This window comes from Sus scrofa, chromosome 1 (assembly GCF_054392235.1).
Source record: "Sus scrofa isolate SSC_HxYL_T2T_F1_AM1 chromosome 1, Sscrofa_HxYL_maternal_Yorkshire_Landrace_v2.0, whole genome shotgun sequence".
NCBI classification, from domain to species: domain Eukaryota; kingdom Metazoa; phylum Chordata; class Mammalia; order Artiodactyla; family Suidae; genus Sus; species Sus scrofa.
The window spans coordinates 122336116-122360384 of NC_139383.1; the positions used below are offsets into that span (position 1 = coordinate 122336116).

General features: G+C 37.0%; 1 protein-coding gene across 20 annotated transcripts in view; it reads right to left on the bottom strand.

The window, feature by feature from the left end:
* RNF111 (ring finger protein 111) overlaps window positions 1-24269 on the bottom strand; it is a 98569-nt gene that overhangs the window by 49390 nt on the left and 24910 nt on the right. For all 20 annotated transcript variants that reach the window (XR_014810415.1, XR_014810426.1, XR_014810424.1 and 17 more), the window contains exon 2: window positions 1830-2725. Coding sequence is in view for 16 of the 20 variants with exons in the window: in XM_013992927.3 (XP_013848381.1) it covers window positions 1830-2706 (877 nt within the window). In the remaining 4 variants the exon portion in view is untranslated. The remainder of the gene's footprint in view (window positions 1-1829; window positions 2726-24269) is intronic.

Here is a 24269-nt window from a genome sequence, read left to right on the forward strand (position 1 = left end):
TGTACTTCCAGAGACAAACGAGGGTAATTCCTGAAAATAATTCTTCCAAGAAAAACAGTTAAAAAAATTGTTTTAAAAACGTGCTATAGTAAGTATCAGACAAGATTTTAAAATGAATTACAAAGTTTGCATTTATCTTGAATACTTGATGATCTATGAATTTCTTTCTTCCTAGATCCTGGCCTCTATTTATTCTATTCTCATGCTTCCTACAAATAATAGCATTTTGGAACTTTTGCTTTACCTCACCAACCACCCTGCTTCACTAATTTCAAGAAGAAATTCCCTCTGCTGCTCCTACTCCCAAAACCAGAGCCTTCACATTCATTGTGTGACAATTAAGCAAGACACCTCCCTCTTTCTCAAGAAACCTCGGAGAATGGTTGCTGTAGCTGTACGTGATCTCAATGAACTCTTTTTGTTTTGTTTTGTGATTTTTCAGGGCCGCACTCAAGGCACATGGACTTTTCCAGGCTCAGGGTAGAATCTGAGCTGCAGCTGCTGGGCGAAACCACAGCCACAGCAATGCCAGATCTGAGCTGAGTCTGTGACCTACACCACAGCTTATGGAAACACTGGATCCTTAACCCACTGAGCAGGGCCAGGGATCGAACCTGCATCTTCATGCATACTAGCTGGGCTCATAACTGCTAAGCCACAACAGGAACTCCTCAATGAACTCTTTTTTCTTAAGACAAACATTTGCGTAGGTTAAAAAAAATGAACTACACATAGCTAAAACTAAAATTAGGAACAAAGTTACTGCTTTCAGCGTTCTAACAAGGACAGAAAAATAAACATGGAAGAAGAAAAGTAATCTTGGAAAAAGAAAGGACCCAACATAGAAGGAGCAAAGAGTGATAAATGGCATCTCTGCACAACAAATCAGTAGGTTTTACCCTCAACAGGCCTGGGAAAGCTCTGTGTCAATACTAGAAACCACGACCGTAGCCCTTTAAAAAGCTCTCCCAACCCCCATTTTCCTTATACTTTGATAAAAAAAGTAATCTTTTCCCTCAGTTCAGACTTCACTCCTCAATACTCATTTCATCACCTTACACTACAAACTGTAAAAATGGTATGTATATATGGAATATACTTAGACTTCAGAGAGTATACATAAACTTATTCTAGTTAAATGTAATTACTGTGGTGGGGAGTACATTCAAGTTAATCATCTATCAATTCATTTTTAAATGATTAATCATACTCTACTGAATACTGTCAAGACTAAAAGTTTGTGTTCTAGTATTAGAATAAAAGTTACCTCTCAAATACGTGAAATCATTTTTCAGTTATAATGAACAAACATGACAAGGAAACAGTTAACAATAACAATAATTTTCCCACTTAAAGGAAAAATATCTTTTTTAGTGACAGTGTTTTTACTGTAGTTCCTACTATAGCTGAATGCAAAAGAAACCCATCACATAGATTTCTGAAAAAGTACTCATAAAAGTTAATCATACTAAAAAAGCACTACAGGGGAAAAAATTGTACCATAATCCATAAACTCACAAAATATAATCAAATATATATAAAACAGAAATTTTTTCAAAAAAAAAAAAACCCTCTCTTGCTTTATTTTTGTCAGGAAAATAGAAAATGTTTAAATTTTCTATTTGAAATTTTACAAAATTAAAAAATTTGTATCTTAGAATTGGGGCCATGTTTTAATACTACAGTTAGTCATTTATTTATATGGCTTAAAAAATAAAAGTAGAGCCTCATATTCCTTTTAAATACAATGAAATCACTAAAACGTAGAAGAAAATAACAAAATGCAACAGCTTCCATGCTTTGCTCAACCTAAGAAACAAAGTTTTTACCTGAGGGAACAGTTGGATTGTTTTGGTGGTTTTCACTGGTAGAAACAAACAAATCTTCGTCTCCTTCAGTTGATGAGCTGGAAGTGGATTCACTGCTGAGGTCATTCTCACTGGAACTACTAGAACTGGGGAGCAATGCATATTTTCTTCGGGCTAACACTTCTCGTTTTTTCCTCTGCATTAATATCCTTTCTTTTTGTTTCTGTGTCCTCTGGGAGGAATTATTTTTTAGAAATCTCTTTCTGCATGGAAGTCTCCTTAACGAACTGCTATGAAAACAGGGTCTTTTCATTAATAATCCCGAAACGGATTCTGTCTCAGTCCGAGGCCACTTTTGGGACCGTGCACTATGAGTTCTACTTTTAGCACTCAAAATTGCCTGGGGATGTCTTACAGAGACTTCTTTATCCTCATCTGAAGTCACAGTATCAGAATCTCCAAAATGAAGACTAGACGAAGGAGAAGAAAGACAATCACTAAAGGAGGAATCATTATCTTCATCACTGTGTGTTTCTAAGTGTTGTCTCAATCCTAATATTCCCTGGTTCTCTTTAGCACAATTTTGCATGTACGAAGGGCCAGCCTGCTGGCTTTTGCGTTTTTTCCTCACAACACTTTTTTCTTGCTCTTGTTGGTTACCATTCATGTCCTTCTCTTGCTTTTGAGAATCATCACACAAATGAGAAAATTCATTCCCCACTTTACTATTAATCATCTCAACTCCTGCAGGAAAATTTTTGGCTGCCCCAATGGGCTCTGGATGCAAGAGGATCCCTTTCAGACTCTCCTGTGTCTTTGGTGCATCAGAAGGAATATCACTCTTCATATCCACTTTTATGGTATAGAGCTTGTTATATTCAGGAGTCCATTGAGACATGGGAAACTTTAAGGAAGGCCTAGAAAACACAATTAGATATTAAAAAAGATTGTTAATGTGTTTTATTATACTATTTAAAGAGTTCTCAGATTCCACTGAGAATATCCCTGAAATAGGACAGAATTGCCTTTTCTTCATCAGGATATAAAATTACTATCATGAGTTACTTTACTATTCTTAAAAACATTTTCCCCTAATACCTCTTACCATATATCCAATTTTTAGAACTATAGTAAAGATTATAGAACACAAGCCTACTTAAAAACTTCTATCAACCAAAAACTGATCTTAATCTGCACCTTCCTAACTTTGGCAACATAACATATTCGGTCAAAATCAAAACAATTTCTCTAAAACCTAATATAGTAAAAATAAATGAAAGGATTAGAATTCCAAAGACTTTGATTAGTCAACATTTTTCATTCAGTATTACATTTTAAAGTGATAATTATATTAAATACTTTACATACATCTACACAGTTACTATGTTAGGTGGATTACTATACATAATAAACTAATAAAATATAGCTTCTACTTCATAGTTCTTTCCTTCATACTACTCAATTCTCTAATTAAAGATCTGAACTCACCAAGAGACAGCAGGTATAACTACTGCATTTTATAGTTTTAGATACATATAGGAAGAGCAACACTGAGTTGCTAAAGACCATTCAGTTAAAGCAACACAGCAGAACATAAAAATCAAAATTTCAGGAGTTCCCATCGTGGCTCAGTGGTTAACAAATCCGTCTAGGAACCATGAGGTTGCAGGTTCCATCCCTGGCCTTGCTCAGTGGGTTAAGGATCCGGCGTTGCCATGAGCTGTGGTGTGGGTTGCAGATGCGGCTCGGATCCCCCATTGCTGTGGCTCTGGCGTAGGCTAGTGGCTACAGCTCCGATTCGACGCCTAGCCTGGGAATCTCCATATGCCACAGGAGAGGCCCAAGAAATGGCAAAAAGACAAATAAATAAATAAATAAATAAAACTTTCAGAATTCCCTCTATGGTGCAGCGGTTACGAATCCAACTACTATCCATGAGGATCTGGGTTTGATCCTTGGCCTCCCTCAGTGGGTTAAGGATCCGGCATTGCTGTCAGCTGTGGTGTAGGTCACAGATGTGGCTTGGATCCCAAGTCGCTGTGGTTGTGGCTATGGCTGGTCCGGCATTGCTGTGAGCTGTGGTATAGGTCACAGATGTGGCTTGGATCCCAAGTCGCTGTGGTTGTGGCTATGGCCAGCAGCTGCAGCTCCAATTCAACCCCTAGCATGGGAACTTCCATATACCACAGGTGTGGCCCTAAAAGAAAGCAAAAAAAAAATAAAAAGCAAAAACACAAAAAAAAAACAAAAAACAAAACAAAAAAAGGCAAGTTTTCTACAGCTAATCAAAGAAGCTAAATCATTAAATCTCTGAAATTATGAGATGAAGAACAAGAGAACTTGAAATTAAAGGATCTACATCAATACAATGTACACAAGAATGGTGATAATATAAAATGGAACATATCAGGACTCAAAATGGAATGTACTTATTTAATGTGACAAAAACCTTCACTAGTAACAAAAAATAATTTAAACAATGTTAAAAATTTTAAGTTTTTATTGAAGTGTAACATAGACACAAACATTCTAAGTTTATAGCCAGAAGAATTCTCACAAAGAAAACACATCTATTTAACTAGCTCTAAGATCGAGAAACATAGGATAACCAGCACTCCAGAAATTCCCATCCAGTCACTCCGTCCAAGAGCTGTAACCACTATCCTGACTTCTAACACCACAGATTATTTTTCTATTTTTAACATGTATTTAGTAAATCACTTCCTAAAAAAAAAGGAAAAAAAAGATATTTAGTAGCAAGTTTTTAACTTCTCCACAAATGACAGTTACAGGAATAAACAACCTCACAACTCTCCCAAATGTATTTTAGTATATAACTATTATCGAATATATAAATAGATGACAGTAATTAAAAAAATGAAACGGCCTATTTCTATATGAAGCTATCAAAACCTCTGTCTTCTTCAGGGGCATGTGGTGATGTATCTAAGATCAGCCCTGTCTGGAGGTTAGCAGGATTAGTATAGAGGAGGAACAAAAAGATGGGTAAAACACATGGGTAGAGCAATAAGCAAATTATAAGAGGCAGCCGGTCAGACAAGGATCACCATAATTAAATGCAAGAAAAAGTAAGTCACAACAATAAAGTGCAGGTATATGTGATATAAAATTCAAGGGGCCCCACAAGGATGATTATAATAAAAAATACAGATAATAACAAGTGTTGGGAAGGATGTAAAGAAATTAAACCCTCAAACATTGACGGTGGACATGTAAAATGGTGCACACCTTGTAAAAGTAGTTTGGAAGTTCCTCAAAAGATTAAATACAGAGTTACCGAATGATCTATCAAGTGCTTCACCTCCAAAAGAAATGAAAACAGACATACACACAAAAACTGATACCTAAATATTCATAGCACCATTAGTCATAAGAGCCAAAAAAAAAATGTAAACAACACAATGCAGCAACTGATAAATAAATCCATACAATGGAGTAATACTCAGTAATCAAAAGAAATGAAGTACCAGGAGTTCCCTTTGTGGCTAACTGGATTAAAACCTGACTAGTATCCATGAGGATGTAGGTTCAGTCCCTGTGCTCACTCAGTGAGTTAAGGATCCAGTGATGCTGTGAGCTGTGGTGTAGGTCGCAGACGTGGCTCACATCTGGCATTGCTGTGGCTGTGGTGTAGGCTGGCAGGTTCAGCTCCAATTTGACCCCTAGCCTGGGAACTTCCATGTGCCACAAGCGTGGCCCCAAAAATAGCATTAAAAAAAAAAAAAGTACTGGAGTTCCTGCCATGGTGCACTGGGTTAAAAACCCAATTGCAGTGGCTCATGTTGCTGCAGAGGTGTGAGTTCAATTCCCAGCCCAGAGCAATGGATTAAAGGATCTGACATTGCTGCAGCTGCAGCTCAGGTTCAATCCCTGGCCTGGGAACTTCCATATGCCATGTTATGGCCATAAAATGAAAAAAAAAAAAAAAAAAAGAAGTACTGATTTATGTCACAACATAATATGAACCTTAAAAATACGAGACAATGGAGTTCCCGTCGTGGCGCAGTGGTTAACGAATCCGACTAGAAACCATGAGGTTTCTGGTTCGGTCCCTGCCCTTGCTCAGTGGGTTAATGATCCGGCGTTGCCATGAGCTGTGGTGTAGGTTGCAGATGCGGCTCAGATCCCGCGTTGCTGTGGCTCTGGCGTAGGCCGGTGGCTACAGCTCCGATTCAACCCCTAGCCTGGGAACCTCCATATGCCGCGGGAGCGGCCCAAGAAATAGCAACAACAACAACAAAAAAGACAAAAGAAAAAAAAAAAAAAAAAAACGAGACAACATATTTTAAGATTCCTTTTATTTTAAAAAGTCCAGGAGTTCTCCTATGGCACAGATGGTTAAGGATCTGGTATTGTCACTGAAGTGGCTTGGGTAGCCGCTGTGGCACAGGTTCCATCCTTGGCCCAGGAACTGCCACATGCCGTGGGTGTGGCCAAAAAAAAAAAAAGGTCCAGAATAAGCAACTCTGCAGAGATAAATTAAAATTATCTAGGGCTAGGAATAATAGGATGATTGAGGTATAGGGTTTTTATGGTGAACTGAAAATGTTTTAAAATTGATTGTGGTGGCAGTTGTTCAACCCTGTGAATATTCTAAAAACCATGACTTCAGTACACTTAAAATGGAAAATTTGTATGGTATGTGAATTATATCTCGATAAAGCTGTTGCTAAAAAGTCAAGAGGGAAGGTATCAAGATTTCTGGGCATCAGAATTCCCCTTGTGGCTCAGAAGTAACAAACCTGACTAGTATCCATGAGGATGCGGGTTCCATCCCTGGCGCTGCTCAGTGAGTTAAGGATCCGGCGTTGTCGTGAACTGGGGTGTAGGTCACAAATGTGGCTTGGATCTGGTGTGGCTGTGGCTGTGTTGTAGGCCAGCAGCTGTAGCTCCAATTTGACCCCTAGCCTGGGAACTTCCATATGCCTCAGGTGCAGTCCTTAAAAAAAAAAAATTCTGAGCATCAGAAATCTTTTGATTCACATCAAAATAATCAGAAGAATCAGGTCATTTGAAAAAATCTGGGGAAGATCCAGTAGTCTGGGTCTCCCAGGAATTGTGCTGAGTTGGGTCTCTGGTGATAGCCTTTACAAGCTGAAGAAAAAAAATTGTTTCAGACTCATCCTGAATTACTAAATCACCCTCTGGATCTTGGTAATGGAGATCCTGAGAGGCTATAAAAACTTTCCAAAAGAACAGATAAATTTTGAGAATTGGAATCCATAAGTGAATTTACAAAGAAGTGATTCATAGCATAATTTACTAAACTTAATTTATTTTCCATCAGTTTATGCCCCAAAGGCAAAATAATGATCCTTTTATGCTTAACTCTGCTCTGGTTTTTGGTGAATTTTGTCTGCCCAACTGAAGGGGGGAAGGGATTAAGGGAGAGAAGTGGTATACTGTGTGGTAACTGTTCTCTGCATTATCATGTCATGCAGTCCTTAGATGTACAATTAACATCCCATATCACCCCAGATGTTCCAACCAAGGGAGTACAAATACATATTATACTCTTTTTGAACTGAGTAAAAGAAGAGTAAGGTCATGAAAAGAAATAAATAGCAACAAAACTAACAAAAAGGAATAATGAAGAATGTTCTGAACTATTTTATTTGATAAAATCATGATTGCGTCTTACTTTTGTAAAAATTATTGGCTGATCTAATTACAAAGGAAGCAAGTATGTGCTAGATATATCTTTTTGACCACATTATGAATGGTGTGATATTATACAGTTTCAATTCTGAAACCACAATACTAGTCCCTCTTTGTACTGGTTTGATCTGATCATTTTATTGCTATGTCATAATGGCAGCAGACCAATTACTCATGCTATTAGTGTTGGATACAAAACTAGAAGTAAATTTTGCATGAAAAAAATAGCTTAAAAGGCTACCTTTTTTTTCTTTTTTCTTTCTTTTTTTTTTTGGCTGTGCCCATAGCCTATAGAAGTTTCCAGGCCAGAGATCAAACCCATGACACAGCAGTGACCCAAGCTGCTGGAATGACAATGCCAGATCCTTAACCCACTGTGCCACAAGGGAACACCTAAAAAGGCTAACTTTTAAAATTAAAAATTAAGGAGTTCCTGTCATGGTGTAACAGAAATGAATCCAACTAGGAACCATGAGGTTGCAGGTTTGATCCCTGGCCTTGCTCAGTGGATTAAGGATCTGATGCTGCCGTGAGCTGTGGTGTAGGTCATGGACGAGGCTCAAATCCTGCATAGCTGTGGCTGTGCTGTAGGCTGGCAGCTGTAGCTCCAGCCTGGGAACCTCCATATGCTGCAGGTGCGGCCCTAAAAAGCAAAAAAAAAAAAAAAAATTAAGGTTGGGATTTGACAATTTACATTATAAATTAAGCTATTATGAGAGTAAGGGGGGGTAAAAATCCATTAAGATTACCAATACAACTTTCAGGAACTCTCCTTCTAAACTGTGATCCAGTTCAGAAAAAGTCATCACTATAAGTATGAATCTTCACTACCAACAACAAATACAAATACTTTTAAATTATTAACACAATTTTTCAATTTTGAAATTTTTTTTTTTTGCTTTTTTTTTTTTCAGGGCCGCACTCGTGGCATATGGAGGTTCCCAGGCTAGGGGTCTAATTGGAGCCACAGCTGCCGGCCTATGCCACAGTCACAGCAACGCCAGATCCAAGCTGCGTCTGTAACCTACATCACCGCTCAGGGCAACGCTGGATCCTTAACCCACAGATGGAACCCACAACCTCGTGGTTCCTAGTCTGGATCTGTTTCTACTGTGTCACAACGGGAACTCCAATTGTGAAATTTTTAGATAAAAATGATAATTTTATTTATTTATTTTTGTCTTTTTAGGGCTACACCCGCAGCATATGGAGGTTCCCAGGCTAGGGGTCAAATTGGAGCTACAGCTACTGGCCTACACCACAGCCACAGGCAGAGCCACACTGCGTCTGCGACCTACCTACACCACAGTTCATGGCAATGCCAGCTCCCTAACCCACTGAGCAAGGCTAGGGATCGAACCTGCGACCTCATGGTTCCTGGTCAGATTCGTTTTCACTGTGCCACAACAGGAACTCAAATGATAATTTTATAGAACTCCAAAGGAACAAGATTTTAAATGCAATTCAAAAGATAACTTTGAATTTTCTATAAAAGTTTTAGAGGTTTTCAGAAAATGAACTAGAAATATGTTGTTTCTTTTTCCATAAAATTAAATAGAAAAAATAATACTGTACCACAGGGATAATACTTAGGGCATGTTTTAAATTTTTAATTCTCTTTCACTGACACTTATTTTACTTTGTGCCAGTTTAAGAATATTAAATCAAGAGCCCGACAGAACTCTCTTCCCTACTATTGAAATGCCTTATGACAACCACTACTTATAGCTAGATAATACAGACAGTATGCTTTGTTACATATTCTGAATAGTGAAAATTTCATAAGCAAGAAAGGACAGTACCAACAGAGTGAACAGGAGAAAATATTTGCATATCATCTATCTGATAAGTGACTGGTATGAAGAATATATTAAAAAACTCTTTGAACTCAACAACAAAAACAATCCAATTAAAAATTAACAAAGGACTTGAATAGTCATTTCTCCAAAGAAGGGATACATATGGCCAGTAAGCACATGAAAATATGCTCAATGACTTCACTAACCATTAGGAAGTGTAAGTCAAAACCATTTCATACCCATTAGGATGGATATTATGAAAAAAATAAGCAAATAAATAAACAAGTGTTAGGAAAAAATGTAGAGAAACTGGAACCCCTGTGCACTAATGGCGGCAACATAAAATGGTGCAGTACATGTGGAAAAGGTCATGACAACTCCTCAAAAAAAAAACCACAATTGCCATTAAAACCTCGCAATTTCATTTCTGGGTATATACCAACAAGAAGGCAGGAAGCTAAAGAACAGATATGTGCACACACATGTTCATAACAGCATTATCAACAATAGCCAAAAGGTGGAAGTATAACCTAAGTGTCTACTGACAAATCAAATGATAAACAAAACATGGCATACATACAATGGAATATTATTCAGCTTTAACAATTAAGGAAGAAATCCACACAAAAACCTGCCCAAAGACGTTGACAGCAACTTTTTCATAATTAGCAAAACTTGGAAGCAATCAAGATGTCCTTCAGGAGGTGAATGGATAAAACTGTAGCATATCCCGACAGTGGAGTATTATTCAATGCTAAAAAGAAAGAATCTATCAAGCCATGAAAAGACATGGCTTAAAGGCATATTATCAAGTGAAAGAAGCCAATCTGAAAAGCCTACATTGTGTATGACTCCAACTAATTAACATTCTGGAAAAGGCAAAACTATGAAGACAATAGACAGATCAGTGGTTGCAGGACGGTGGGGAGGAAAATGAAATACCATTGAGGACTTTTAGGGTAGTGAAAATACTATGCTACTATAATGATGATATATGTCATTATATATTTGTTTAAACCCACAGAATGTATTAACACCAGGAATAAATCCTAAGGTAAACCATGACTCTTTGAGTGATTACAATAATTCAATTTAGGCTCATTCTTGGTTAAAAAAAAAAAAGTACCAGAGTTCCTGTTACAGCTCAGTGGAAACAAACCCGAATAGTATCCATGAGGATGAGGTTCAACCCCTGGCCTTACTCAGTGGGTTAAGTATTTGGTGTTGCAGTGAGCTGGGGTGTAGGTTGAAGATGCAGCTCGGATCCTACACTGCTGTGATTGTGGTTGTAGTATATAGGCTGGCAGCTGCAGCACCAATTCGACCCCTGGCCTGGAAACTTCCATATGCTGCACGTGGCCCTAAAAAGCAAAAAAAAAAGAAAAAAGAAAATAACAACAACAACAACAACAAACAGAAAACACACACACACAAAACATACCTTTTGGTGATTAATGATGATAACGGTGAAGGCTATACAAACATGGGGCAGAAAATATATGAGAAATCGCTATATCTCCCTTTCAATTTTGTTATAAAACTATAACTCCTCTAAAAAAAAAAAAGGTCTTAAAAAGAAGGAAATCCTGACACATGCTACAATATTATGCTGAGATAAACCAGTCACAAAAGGTTAAATAGTATGATTCCACCTACATGAGGTACCTAGAGTAGTCAAATTCGTAAATGACAGAAAGTAGAATGGTGGTTGCCAGGGTCCACAGTGTTACATGGGTAGAGAGTTTCAGTTGCAGAATACAAAAAATTTCTGGACACGGATGGTAATAAATGCTGATGGTTATACCACAATGTGAATGTATTTAATATCAAACTGTACACTTTGAAATGGTTAAAATAATAAATTTCACATTACGTATATTTTATCACACATACATACACACAAATCCCTATACATTTAACCCTGTTGTGGCATCTGTTTCTCAGAGGACCTAGACTAACACACTCCATTTAAAGAACCAATCTCTTTTCCCCACCACTTTGTATCTCTTCCTGTTTTTTGTAAAGTCACTGGCTTGCCAATTAAATGAAATTATCTTACTTATTTTTTAATAGCCGCACCTGTAGCATACGCAAGTTTGCAGGCTAGGGGTAGAATCAGGGCTGCAACTGCAGGCCTATGCCATATCTGTGACCTACCCTGCAACCTGTGGCAACGCTGGATACTTAACCCACTGAGCAAGGCCAGGGCTCAAACCCTCATCCTCACAGAGACTACACTGGGTTCCGTACCAATGGGAACTCCTCTTGTTATTTACTGTATACTGTACAAGTCTCCTCACTAGAATGCAAGTTCCAAGAAAGCAGAAATTTTATCTGTCCTATTCATTGTCTGACTTCTACCAATGCACAAAGCAGGCACCCACTGAATATTTTTAATCTGATTCATCAGTAAAAGAATGAATGGATAAAAGTAAAAAACGACTACTTCTCACTTAGGTTTATTTATTTTAGGTTATTTTATTTATTTCTCACTTGGGTTACTAAGAATTGATGATACCAATCACTAAGAGAGGAAAGAGGAGAATACGAATTATGAGAATAGTAATAACAAAATTACATAATAAAAATGTCTGACTTTCTGAACATTTACCATGGCCCAATTTCAGTTACAGAAGCTCTAGAACCACAGAAGACATTTACCTTCTATCTGGGAGTCCAACAAGCCCTTAAAATAGAGAAATTGATCACAAAAGAGAACAGTAGGGAAATAGGAGATTTTCTTCCTTATAAAAATGGTAACCTGATCTACATGCTGCTTTTCAATTCCTAGTAAGTATTAAGTAGGAAAGTACTTCATCTTCCAGAAAGTCTGTACAGACTACTTTTAATGTTTCTGAACAGACTACTTTTAATGTTTCTGAAAGTACCGAGGTCCAAGGTTAAAATATTAATATTCAAACCAGAGAACTGGCTGGATTCAGTCACAGACTGTTTTATCTGGCCTGCACAACTCAGGGGTCAAAAACAATGGTTAATGGTGAAACACTAATGGACATTACCATTAAAATCAAGGGAAAAATACTTTTCATCACTATATAACACTGTTCTAGAAAGGCTAGTCATTTGAACAAGAAATGGACATAAATATTAAAAAGGAGGTGATTTTTTGGTCATTATTTGCAGAAGACATCAACAGATGAGATCTACAGGAAAACCACTGAGAACAGTAAGAGAGGAGAGTCATATGTATGTTTACCAAAATAATACTCCAAAATTAATGACTTTCCTTTAAAGAAACAATAACTAGTTAGAAAAATATTACAAGAATAACAAGAATATACTACTCACAAGAGAGGTGAAAAGACCTAATACCCAGGATCAAATTTAACAAGAGACATATAGGATTTATATGAAACAATTACTATGCCAATTATGCAAAAGTTAATGGGAAATTTTCTCAATTATAAAGCACAGAAAATTAGTATTCTAATTCTCTTCACCTTCAAAATTTCTCTGTTATCCATTGTCCTCCAGAGCACTGTAGACCTATTCATAGTTCTGTGTTAAGCACCTCAGAATTTCTCCTTACTTTTCAAAGTACAATCTTGAAACCCTCTGGTAGAGAAAAAGGAGGACAGAGAGTTTCACTGGATGGCTCTCTGTTGATATAAATGGGAGTATCCTATTATTTCCTAGAGTCACAGATTAGTCTTAGGGTTGCATTTCAAAGTCAATGAATTAAGAATGATCTACATGGAGAGTGAAAAGACTGAGACCCAAATCCAGAGATGTTTACTCGTTTTTTTTTTTTTTTGGTTTTTTTTTTTTTTTTTTTTTTTTTGGTCTTTTTAAAGCTGCACCAGAGGCATACAGAGGTTCCCAGGCTAGGGGTCAAACTGGAGCTGGAGTTGCCAATCTGTGCCAGAGCCACAGCAACTCAGGATCTGAGCTGCATCTGCGATCTGCACCACAGCTAACAGCAACACTGGATCCTTAACCCACTAGGTGAGGCCAGGGATCAAACCTGCATCTTAATGGATACTAGTCAGGTTCGTTAACCACTAAGCCATGACGGGAAGTCCAGAGATGTTTACTCTTCAAGCTAAACAAATCTCCATAGAAACAATGACTTGAGAGGAACTGGACATGGGATAGCCACGTGAGGAGATTCAAGGATACCCTTCATTCTGGGTTGCTCTGTATATTATTGCTCATGGTATTAATAGAATGAAGGCATAGTACACTGAAGATACAGTACACTAGAATTGAGAACTGTCAGATTTTTGGGTTTTTGCTTTTTTTTTTTTTAATTGTTTTCTTTTTTGGCCGCCTTACAGCATATGGAGTTCCCAAGCCAAGGATCAAATATAAGCCACAGTTGCGACCTATGCCACAACTGCAGCAACGTCAGATCCTTTAACCCACCGTGCTGGGCCAGGGGTGGAACCTGCACCCTGGTGCTGCAGAGATGCCACCCATCCCACTTCACCACAGCTGAAACTCCAAGAACTGTTAGACTTTGAAAGATGTCTTACAAGAGGTCTGCCCAGGATCACTGTATCTCCGCTAAAAGGTTAAAGGGGAACTGAGAAGCATGTTACACTTAGAGTTCACATGGGTTGATTATCCCAGCTCAGGCTTACTCAGTTAATGTAGAATCTTTGTGCCCCATCCCACCCCCCAGTACAAATTTGACCTCAAATGACTTGGAGAAGAGAACTAGTTGATTGACATAACCACCTAAAGGGAGCTTTCAAGACTAAGAAATCTGAGGCCCCCATGGTGAGCTACAGCCAACCCTTGCCTCTCCAGGAGACCCTCTGAGACCTGCAAGGCATGAATGCAAGTCTGAATTTAAAACAACCAATCAATCTAAAAAATCTCATAAAATAGCTTCAAAATATTCTAGGAAGCTAAAGAAAATGAAGGCATTACAATAACCACCAAAAAAAGTAATAGCAACTCTAAGAACTATAAGAAAGAGGAAGGGAAACACACAAAGGATATTGAGTAATAACATGGAAGGTGATTGCCTACATTTAAGCGGGATCACTGACAAAAAGGAATCAACAGTCAAACAAAGGTGTTATTCATTTGTGACTAAAAAGATCTGGGTTCAGGGAGTTTCCATCGTGGCGCAGTGGTTAACGAATCCGACTAGGAACCATGAGGTTCGGTCCCTGCCCTTGCTCAGTGGGTTGACGATCCAGCGTTGCCGTGAGCTGTGGTGTAGGTTGCAGACGCGGCTCGGATCCCGCGTTGCTGTGGCTCTGGCGTAGGCCGAAAACTACAGCTCCGATTATTCCCCTAGCCTGGGAACCTCCATATGCCGCAGGAGCGGCCCAAGAAATAGCAAAAAAGACAACAACAACAACAACAAAATAATAATAAAATAAATAAAAAATTAAAAAAAAAAAGATCTGGGTTCAGGAGTTCCTGTTGTGGTGCAGCAAAAACAAATGTGACTAGGAACCATGAGGCTACAGGTTCGATCCCTGGCCTCACTCAGTGGGTTAAGGATCCAGTGTTGCTGTGAGCTACTGTACAGGTCGCAGAGGTGGCTCGGATCTGGTGTTTCTGTGGCTGTGGTGTAGGCCGGCAGCTAAAGCTCCAATTCGACCCCTAGCCTGGGAACCTCCATATGCTGCAGATGTGGCCCTAAAAAGCAAAAAAAAAAAAAAAAAAAAAAAAAAAAAAAAAAAAAAAAGATCTGGGTTCAAGTCTTGATTCCTACCCCTGACTAGCTGTGTAGCTTAGGGCATATTACTTAATACCGTTTCTCCACTATTAAATTGGGACAATTAGTATTTACCTCATAAAATTGCCTTAAGGGTTAAATAAGAGTACCTAGCAGAGGGCATAATGCCTGTTACTATTAATTCTTTTTCTAAAGGAGCAGTTACATACATATGGCATACATATTTAAGTCCTTCCCTTATAACTAGAAATAAATGAAATTCTTAGAGTCAGAGAAGGGCATACAACTTCCTGGAGTACCTTAAAGCGCAGAAATAAAAGACTAAGATTCTTTGGCACAAAACCAATGAAAGCAAGTAACTCCAGGCTCTTCTTTACTATGGAGAATTAGTTTGGGGAGCTGGAGGTTTCTACTCCCTAATTTCTAATACTAAATACATTTCTACTTTTGGAAAAACAGACAGTAACTATTTCTCAAATAAGAGGTTTCTGTTACTCATAGAACTTAATGATTTTCTTGTCTTGTTTAAAGTACCCTAAAATCCCTAAGTATTAGTCATCAAAGAAAAAAACAGGGAGCATTTAGATTTCCTATGTACACACACCAGGTACAGTTAAATATATTATACAGAGTTTACTGCTCTAATCATGATTATATTATTATCATGGTGTGTATCTATTCTGGCAAGCCTGAAGAGTATCTGGCAGTTTCAATTGGTCAGGAAGGCAAAATTACAAATTATAGGGTACAATGCATAAATGTCTAAGATTTATAGCCTGGACTCTGGTATTTACATTACAACATGAAATATGAGATGTAAAGAGACTGCTAATTATCTATTACATAGAATATATTCTATTAAGAAAGTACAAAAGGGGAGTTCCCGTCATGGTGCAGTGGAAACAAATCCGACTAGGAACCAAGAGGATAGGATGCAGGTTCGATCCCTGGCCTCACTCACTGGGTTAAGGATCTGGCGTTGCTGTGAGCTGTGGTGTAGGTTGCAGACATGGCTCAGATCCCACGTTGCTGTGGCTCTGGCGTAGGCTGGCAGCTACAGCTCTGATTAGACCCCTAGCCTGGGAACCTCCATATGGCCGTTGGGTGCGGCCGTATAAAGCAAAAATAAATAAATAAATAAATAACTGTACACTTACATGTACAAAAGAGAAGAGTATAAATGAAAGGGAAAATGTGAATTCAAATGTTTTACTTTTTTAAAATTTTTATTTTTTTAATTTAATTTTTTTTTCATGGCTGCACTGGCAACATTTACAAGTCCCAGGACTGGGACTGAATCCAAGCCACAGATGTGACCTACACCACATCTGTGGCAATGCCAGATCCTTAACCCACTGTGCCAAGCCAGAGATTAAACAAATCCTTGCCTCTACAGCAACCAGAGCCACTATAGTCATCTCAATCCATGCGCCACAGCAGGAACTCCTTTTTTTTTAAAAAAAAGGCAAGCATTAATTTTTTTATAACAAAAATAAAATTAGGGTATATCCTGCTATCTTTTGTATGTGGAATCTAAAAAATAAAACGAATGAATAAAATGAAACAGAAACAGACTCACAGATACAGAGACCAAATTAGTGGTTACCAGGGGGGAGAGGGAAGGATGGAGGGGTAGGGGATTAAGAAGTACTAACTATTGTATATAAAATAAATAAATAATAAGGATATACTGTACAGAGCACAGAGAAATATTGCCATTATCTTATAATCACTTTAAATGCAGTATACTCTATAAAAATAGTAAATGACTATGTTGTACATCTGCAACCAATATAATATTATAAATAAATTATACTTCAATGAAAAAATAATTAGGGTACATGCATAAAATAAACTACTAAGCAGCCTTTAAAAATGAGGTAGGTTCTAAATTTAAAAAAAATTTTAATGAGGTAGGTTCATATATAATTATAACTTTTTAGAAGTAGGTTCCAAATAAGCCTGTTATAATACAATCCTTTTTTGTAAAACAATTTATGATACATAAGGAAAATTTTTAAAAAATACATTAGTTTGGGACTGATACTGTTGGGTGGAGATTTATAGCACTGGGTTAGGAGCTTTTACCTTTTGTGTTACAAATTTCTGTATGGTTTGAATTTTTCATAAAACGATGATTTGCAACTTTTGAAACCAAAGTATAGGAATTTCTTAAAGGAACAAAAAACAATAACTGAATATATTTTCTTTTTCTTCTGGACTAAGACACAATTTTGTTAAAAGCCAATTACTATATAAATTAAATATATGCTAGTACGACTTCTACAAAATCTTGACTAAGTATAGAATTCCTCCTTAGTGACCAGAAAGGACCACCAGTCCTGGACACCGTAATGACAGTGCAGAAACCAACAAATGGCATCTGATAGTTAGCAAAGTTGAATGGGGTTGTCAAATTTGAGAGTCGATTACTGTTTTTATTTTTAAAATTTTTTTATTTTTTGTCTTTTTAGGGCCACACTCACGGTAAATGGAGGTTCCCAGGCTAGGGGGTCCAATTGGAGCTGCAATCACTGGCCTACACCACAGCCAAAGGAACACCAGATCTTAGCTGTGTCTCCAACCTACACCACAGTTCACAGCAATGCCAGATCCTTAACCCACTGAGCAAAGCCTCATGGATATTAGATTTGTTTCTTCTGAGCCACCACGGAACTCCTGAACTTTTCTTTATGAAGAAGTTTTGCTTGGAAAATAATAATCTATCATCAAACCATTCAACAATATCTTTCACCAATGAAAGTATAATAATTACTGTTAACTGAAAAGTGCCAATAAAAAGTTTTAAAAATGTTCAAGGAAAACAAACCTCCACAACCTTTCTTTCTTGATATTTTTTGAAGTAATCAATCTACCAACTTTCACAAAGCTTCAAATTTAGAAACTACTCTTAGATATTACTATTACTTAAAACTTTTGCTTTCCAAAACTCAACTTCATGTGGCTTCCAAGTTTCCTAGGAGACTGGAACTCAATGAATTTAAAGTTCTCTCTTTTTTAAAGTAATAGAAGCCAACTTAAAGATGATATTTTTATATGTGGAAAGATATCTTCCTTAACTTACCTAATATCTTATCAAAATTTAACAATCTGCAAGAGCTAAATATAGAATTAAACCACACTGTTAAATAAGACCTTAAATAAAGGGCACATTTAACATTTTGAACTAATTTTTGTCAATAATTTAAAGTGACTTGGTCTTTTACTTATGAATAAGCAGTCGTATATGTTGAATGATGATTAATTAGGGAGAAATCAAAACAAAAAATACAGGAGTTCCTGTTGCTACTCAGCAGAAGTGAACCTTACTAGTATCCATGAGGACATGGGTTTGGTCCCCAGCCTCACTCAGTGGGTTAAGCATGCAGCATTGCCGTGAGCTGTGAGTCAACCCCTAGCCTGGAAACTTCCATATGCCACAGGTGAGGCCCTAAAAAACAAACAAACAAAAATCAAAAATACAAAACTAAAAATTTTGTGCTTTACAGAAGACTCTTTGAAGAGAACCTCAATGAACCACTGAGCACATTCTTGTGAGAAGCAGGAAACACTATCTGAAATAGAGTGCAACTAAATGAGGGTGGGCTGAATAAATTAAGATGAAAATTTCTGACCAATGTTATATACCCAGTTATTTAATTAATTACATAACAACTATGGGCAGAGATATAAATGACATAGGGTCCTATCTTTCAAGAAGCTTATAATTTAGTATGACAAAAAGAATGTAAGTAACCAAAATAAAGAATGTTATGCATGATACAAATAAAAGCACTCTCACAGAGAAAGTGACATCTAAGTCAAACCATGAAGTATACAGAAAGTGATGGCAAAGGAAAAAAAATCCTTCATTTCAAACAATGCTGAGACATGTGGCAGGAAATAACAATATCTAAATACTCAAATGTTTGGGATACAGGTTTTTTGTTTGTTTTTTTAGTGGGGGAGAATAAATTGGAATCAACTCATCAAGACATAAGGAATTATATTTCTACTTAACACAGCTTAGGAAGATTCAAGGTGGTGCTAACAGCAGTAGGTTGGAGGAAAAATAGAGAGACGAGGGAAGCAGCTTTGCAGTGGTGGGAGCAAAGGGGGGTTTTAGAGGGTGCAGGATGGAGTGAAGGGAAGAACTGGTTTACCAAATGAAGGGCTACATTCCTAGAATTAAACCAAACTTAAGCCAAAACACCAAAATATGACCTTGAAGCCTTCCACGTTTTTTCATAGAATGGCTCAACAAGTAAGCTAGAACCACAAACTGAAGAACACTACAGAATCATGCCATTTTGGAGTGAATGCTGTTTTTTTCCTGGTATCACGCTTGGCCTTAAACTTAATATTTCCACCCAAGCAAATACCCATGTTAGAATACGGTATTTTTCCTGTAAATTAACTATAATGGAAAAAATTTAAATCTTTAAAAAAATAATGACTTGGAAGATAGAATAATGGAAATCACCCAATCAGGACAGCAGACAAGAAACCAAATAAAGAAACATGAAAGCAATAAAAGAGATCTATGGGATAATACAAAGTGGGCCAATCTACACATAATAGGAATTTCAGAAGAAGAAAAAGAAAAGGAGATTGAAAATATATTTGAAGAAATTATGTCTGAAAATTTGCCAAATCTAAAGGCAACTGATATTAAAATACAGGAAGCACAGAGGGCCCTAAACAAGCTGAAACCAAACAGGCCCATACCAAGATATATTATAATAAAAATGGCAAAAGTTAAAGATAAAGAGGGGATTCTAAAGGTGGCAAGAGAAAAAGTGTTAATTATAAGGAAACCCCCATAAGGCTATCAGCTGATTTCTCTACAGAAACACTAGAGGCCAGAACAGAGTGGCAAGATATATTTAAAGTTCTGAAAGGAAAAAATTTGCAGCCTAGAATACTCTATCCAGCAAGAATATCATTTAAAATAGAAGGGGAAATAGGGAATTTCTCCAACAGACAAAAGCTAAAAGAGTACAGCAATACTAAACCCATTCTAAAAGAAATACTGAAAGGGCTTCTCTAAATAAGAAAAGAAGTAAGAAGAAATAGATGGAGGAAACCACAATAGGAAAGCAATCACTTAAATAAGCCAGCATACAGACCAAAAAGACGAAAAAAACAAAAACAAAACTACTGTAAAAGCAATGAAAAACACAAGGAACAGTTAAAGAACAAACAAGAACTTAAAAAAGAACTCAAAAATCACAGAATGTAGGGAAGGAAAGTAAGAAAATACATACTTTTTTTTTAATAATGTGTTTGAGCCTATATGACTATCAGGCTAAAGCAAGCAGATACAAGAAGGGGTTAACATACTTACAAAAACAGGGCAACCACAAATCAAAACTAACATTACATGCACAAAAACTAAAAAGAAAAGTACTCAAGCATAAAGCAAATGGCAATCACTCGACCAAAAAAAGGAAGAAAGGAGAAACATAGAATCAACTGGAAAACAAGGTTTAAAATGGCAATAAATACACATCTACCCATAATTATCTTAAATGTCAATGGACTGAATGCTCCAATCAAAAGACACGGAGTGGCAGATTGGAAAAAAAAAAAAGCAAAAACCTACAATCCGCTGTCTACAAGAGACTCACCTCAGGGCAAAGGACACATATAGATTGAAAGTGAGGGGATGGGAAAAGATATTTCATGACAATGGACAAGACAGGAAAGCAGGAGTTGCAATACTCATATCAGATAAAATAGACTTTAAAATGAAGGCCATAAAGAAAGACAAAAAAAGGACACTATTTAATGGTAAAAGGATCCAGTCAAGAAGAGGATATTACAATCGTCAATATATATGCCCCTAATACGGGAGCACCCAGATACCTACAACAAATACTAACAGACATGAAAGGAGAAACTGATGGGAATACAATCATAGTAGGAGACTTTAACACCCCACTCACGTCAATGGACAGATCCTCTAGACAGAAAGTCAATAAGGCAACAGGGATCCTAGATGACACAACGGAAAAGTTACACTTAATTGACATTTTCAGGTCATTACATCCCCAAAAATGAGAATATACATTCTTAAGTTCCCATGTAACATTCTTAAGGATTGCTCACATACTGGGTGGGGCACAAAGCAAACCTCAACAAATTTAAGAGTATAGAAATTATTTTAAGTATCTTCTCTGACCACATGGCAGGAAAGGAGAAATCAACCACAGGAAAAGAAATGAGAAAAAACTAACTACATGGAGACTAAACAACATGCTACTAAAAAACCAATGGGTCAATGAGGAGATCAAGAAGAAAAATTTTAAAAACCTTGAGACAAATAATAAGACACAACCACTCAGTATCTATGGGAGGCTGCAAAAGCAGTGCTCAGAGGGAAATTCATACCAATACAGGCCTTCCTCAAAAAAGAAAAATCTCAAATCGACAACTTAACCTATCACCTAAATGAATTAGAAAAAGAAGAACAAGCAAAACCTAAAGTCAGCAGAAGGAAGGAAATCATAAAGATCAAAGAGGAAAACAATAAAACAGAGATTCAAAAAACAATAGAAAAAAATCAATAACACCAAGAGCTGGTTCTCTCAAAAGGTAAACAAAATGGACAAACCTGTGGCCAGACTCACCAAGAAGAGGGGAGAAAAAACCCAAATAAACAAAATAAATGAAAAAGGAGAAATCACAACGGATACTGCAGAAATACAAAAAAAAAAAAAACATAAGAAAATACCATAAACAGTTGTATGCCAACAAATCTGACAACCTAGAAGAAATGTCAACGTTCTAGAGACTTACAGCCTGTCAAAACTGAATCAAGAAGAAAGAGACCAACTGAACAGACCAATCGCTAGAAATGAAACTGAATATGTAATAAAAACGCTCCCTACAAATAAAACTCCAGGACCAGATAAAGATGGTTTCACAGGCGAATTCCATCAAACGTACAAAGAGGAAATTATACCCATCCTTCTTAAACTTTTTCAAAAGATTGAAGAAGGAACCACCCCAAAGACATTCTATGATGCCACCATCACCCTAATACCAAAACCAGACAGATACCACCAAAAAAGAAAACTACAGGCCAGTATCTTTGATGAATACAGATGCAAAAATTCTCAACAAAATTTTAGCCAACTGAATCCAACAACATATAAAAAAGATCATACACCACGACCAAGTGGGATTCATCCAAGTTCACAAGGACGGTTCAACATATGCAAATCAATCAACATCATACACCACATTAACAAAAGAAAAGTCAAAAACCACATGATCATCTCAATAGATGCAAAAAAAGCATTTAACAAAGTCTAACATCCATTCATCATAAAAACTCTTAACAAAGTGGGTATAGAGGGAACATACCTTAACATAATCAAAGCCATTTACGAAAAACCGACAGCAAATATAATACTCCATGGAGAAAAGGTGAAAGCCTTCCCACCAAAATCTGGAACAAAACGATGATGCCCACTCTCACCAATGTTAATCAACATAGTATTGGAAGTCCTAGTCACAGTCATCAAACAAACAAAAGAAATAAAAGGTATCCAAATTGGAAGAGAAGAAGTAAAACTGTCACTGTATGAAAAGAGCATAATACTATATATAGAAAACCCTAAGGGCTCACCCAAAAACTCCTTGAAGTGATCTACAAGTTCATTAGAGTAGCAGGATATAAGATTAACATTCAGAAATCAGTCACATTTCTGTATACTAACAATGAAATATTAGAAAAGGAATACAAACATATAATACCTTTTAAAATTGCACCACAAAAAAATCAAATACCTGGGAACACACCTGACCAAGGAGGTGAAAGACTTCTATGCTGAGAACTATAAAACATTAATCAAGGAAATTAAAGAGGATTCAAAGAAATGGAAATATATTCCATGCTCCTGGGATAGAAAAACTATATTGTAGAAAAAAGATGTATTACCCAAAGCAGTCTACAGATCCAATGCAATCCCTATCAAATTACCCATGACATTTTTCAAAGAACTAAATAAACAATCCAAAAATTTGCATGGAATCACAAAAGACCTAGAATTGCCAAAGCAATCCTGAGGAACACAAACCAAGCAGGAAGCACAGTTCTCCCAAATTTCAGGCAATATTACAAAGCCACAGTCATCAAGACAGTGTGGTAGTGGTACCAAAACAGACATACAGACCAATGGAACAGAACAGAGAACTCAGAAATAAACCCAGACACCTATGGTCAATTCAACAAAGGAGGCAAGAATATAAAATGGGAAAAAAGACAGTCTTTTCAGCAAGGGCTGCTGGGAAAACTGGACAGCTGCATGTAAATCAATGAAACTGGAACACACCCTCACACCATGCACAAAAATAAACTCAAAATGGCTGAAAGACTTACATGTAAGACAAGAAACCATCAAACTCCTGGAAGAGAACATAAGCAAAACATTCTCTGACATCAACCTTACAAATATTTTCTCAGTCAGTCGCCCAAAGCAACAGAAATCAAAGCAGAAATAAACAATGGGACCTAATCAAACTGACAAGCTTTTGCACAGCAGGGGAAAACATGAAAAAAACAAAAAGACAATGTATAGAATGAGAGAAAATAGTTTCAAATGATGCAACGGACCAGAGCTTAATCTCTAAAATATACAAACAACTTATACAACTCAACAGCAAAAAAAGCCAATAACCCAATAGAAAAATGGGCAAAAGACCTGAATAGACATTTCTCCAAAGAAGATATACAGATGGCCAACAAGCACATGAAAAAATGCTCAACATCCCTGATTTTTAGAGAAATGCAAATCAAAACTACCATGAGGTACCATCTCACACCAGTCAGAATGGCCATCACTAATAAGTCCACAAATAACAAATGCTGGAGAGGGTGTGGAGAAAAGGGAACCCTCTTGCACTGTTGGTGGGAATGTAAATTGGTCCAACCACTATGGAGAACAGTATGGAGGTACCTTAGAAAACTACACATAGAACTACCATATGACCCAGCAATTCCACTCTTGGGCATGTATCAGGACAAAACTTTCCTTGAAAAAGACACATGCACCCACATGTTCACTGCAGCACTAGTCACAATAGCCAAAACATGGAAACAAATTAAATGTCCACTGACATTAAGAATATGTGGTATATATAGACAATGAAATACAACTCAGCCATAAAAAAGAATGAAATAATGCCATTTGCAGCAACATGGATGGAATTAGAGACGCTCATAATAAGTGAAATAAATCAGAAAGAGAAAGACAAATACCAGATGATATCACTTATATGTGGAATCTAATATACTACACAAATGAACCTTTCCAT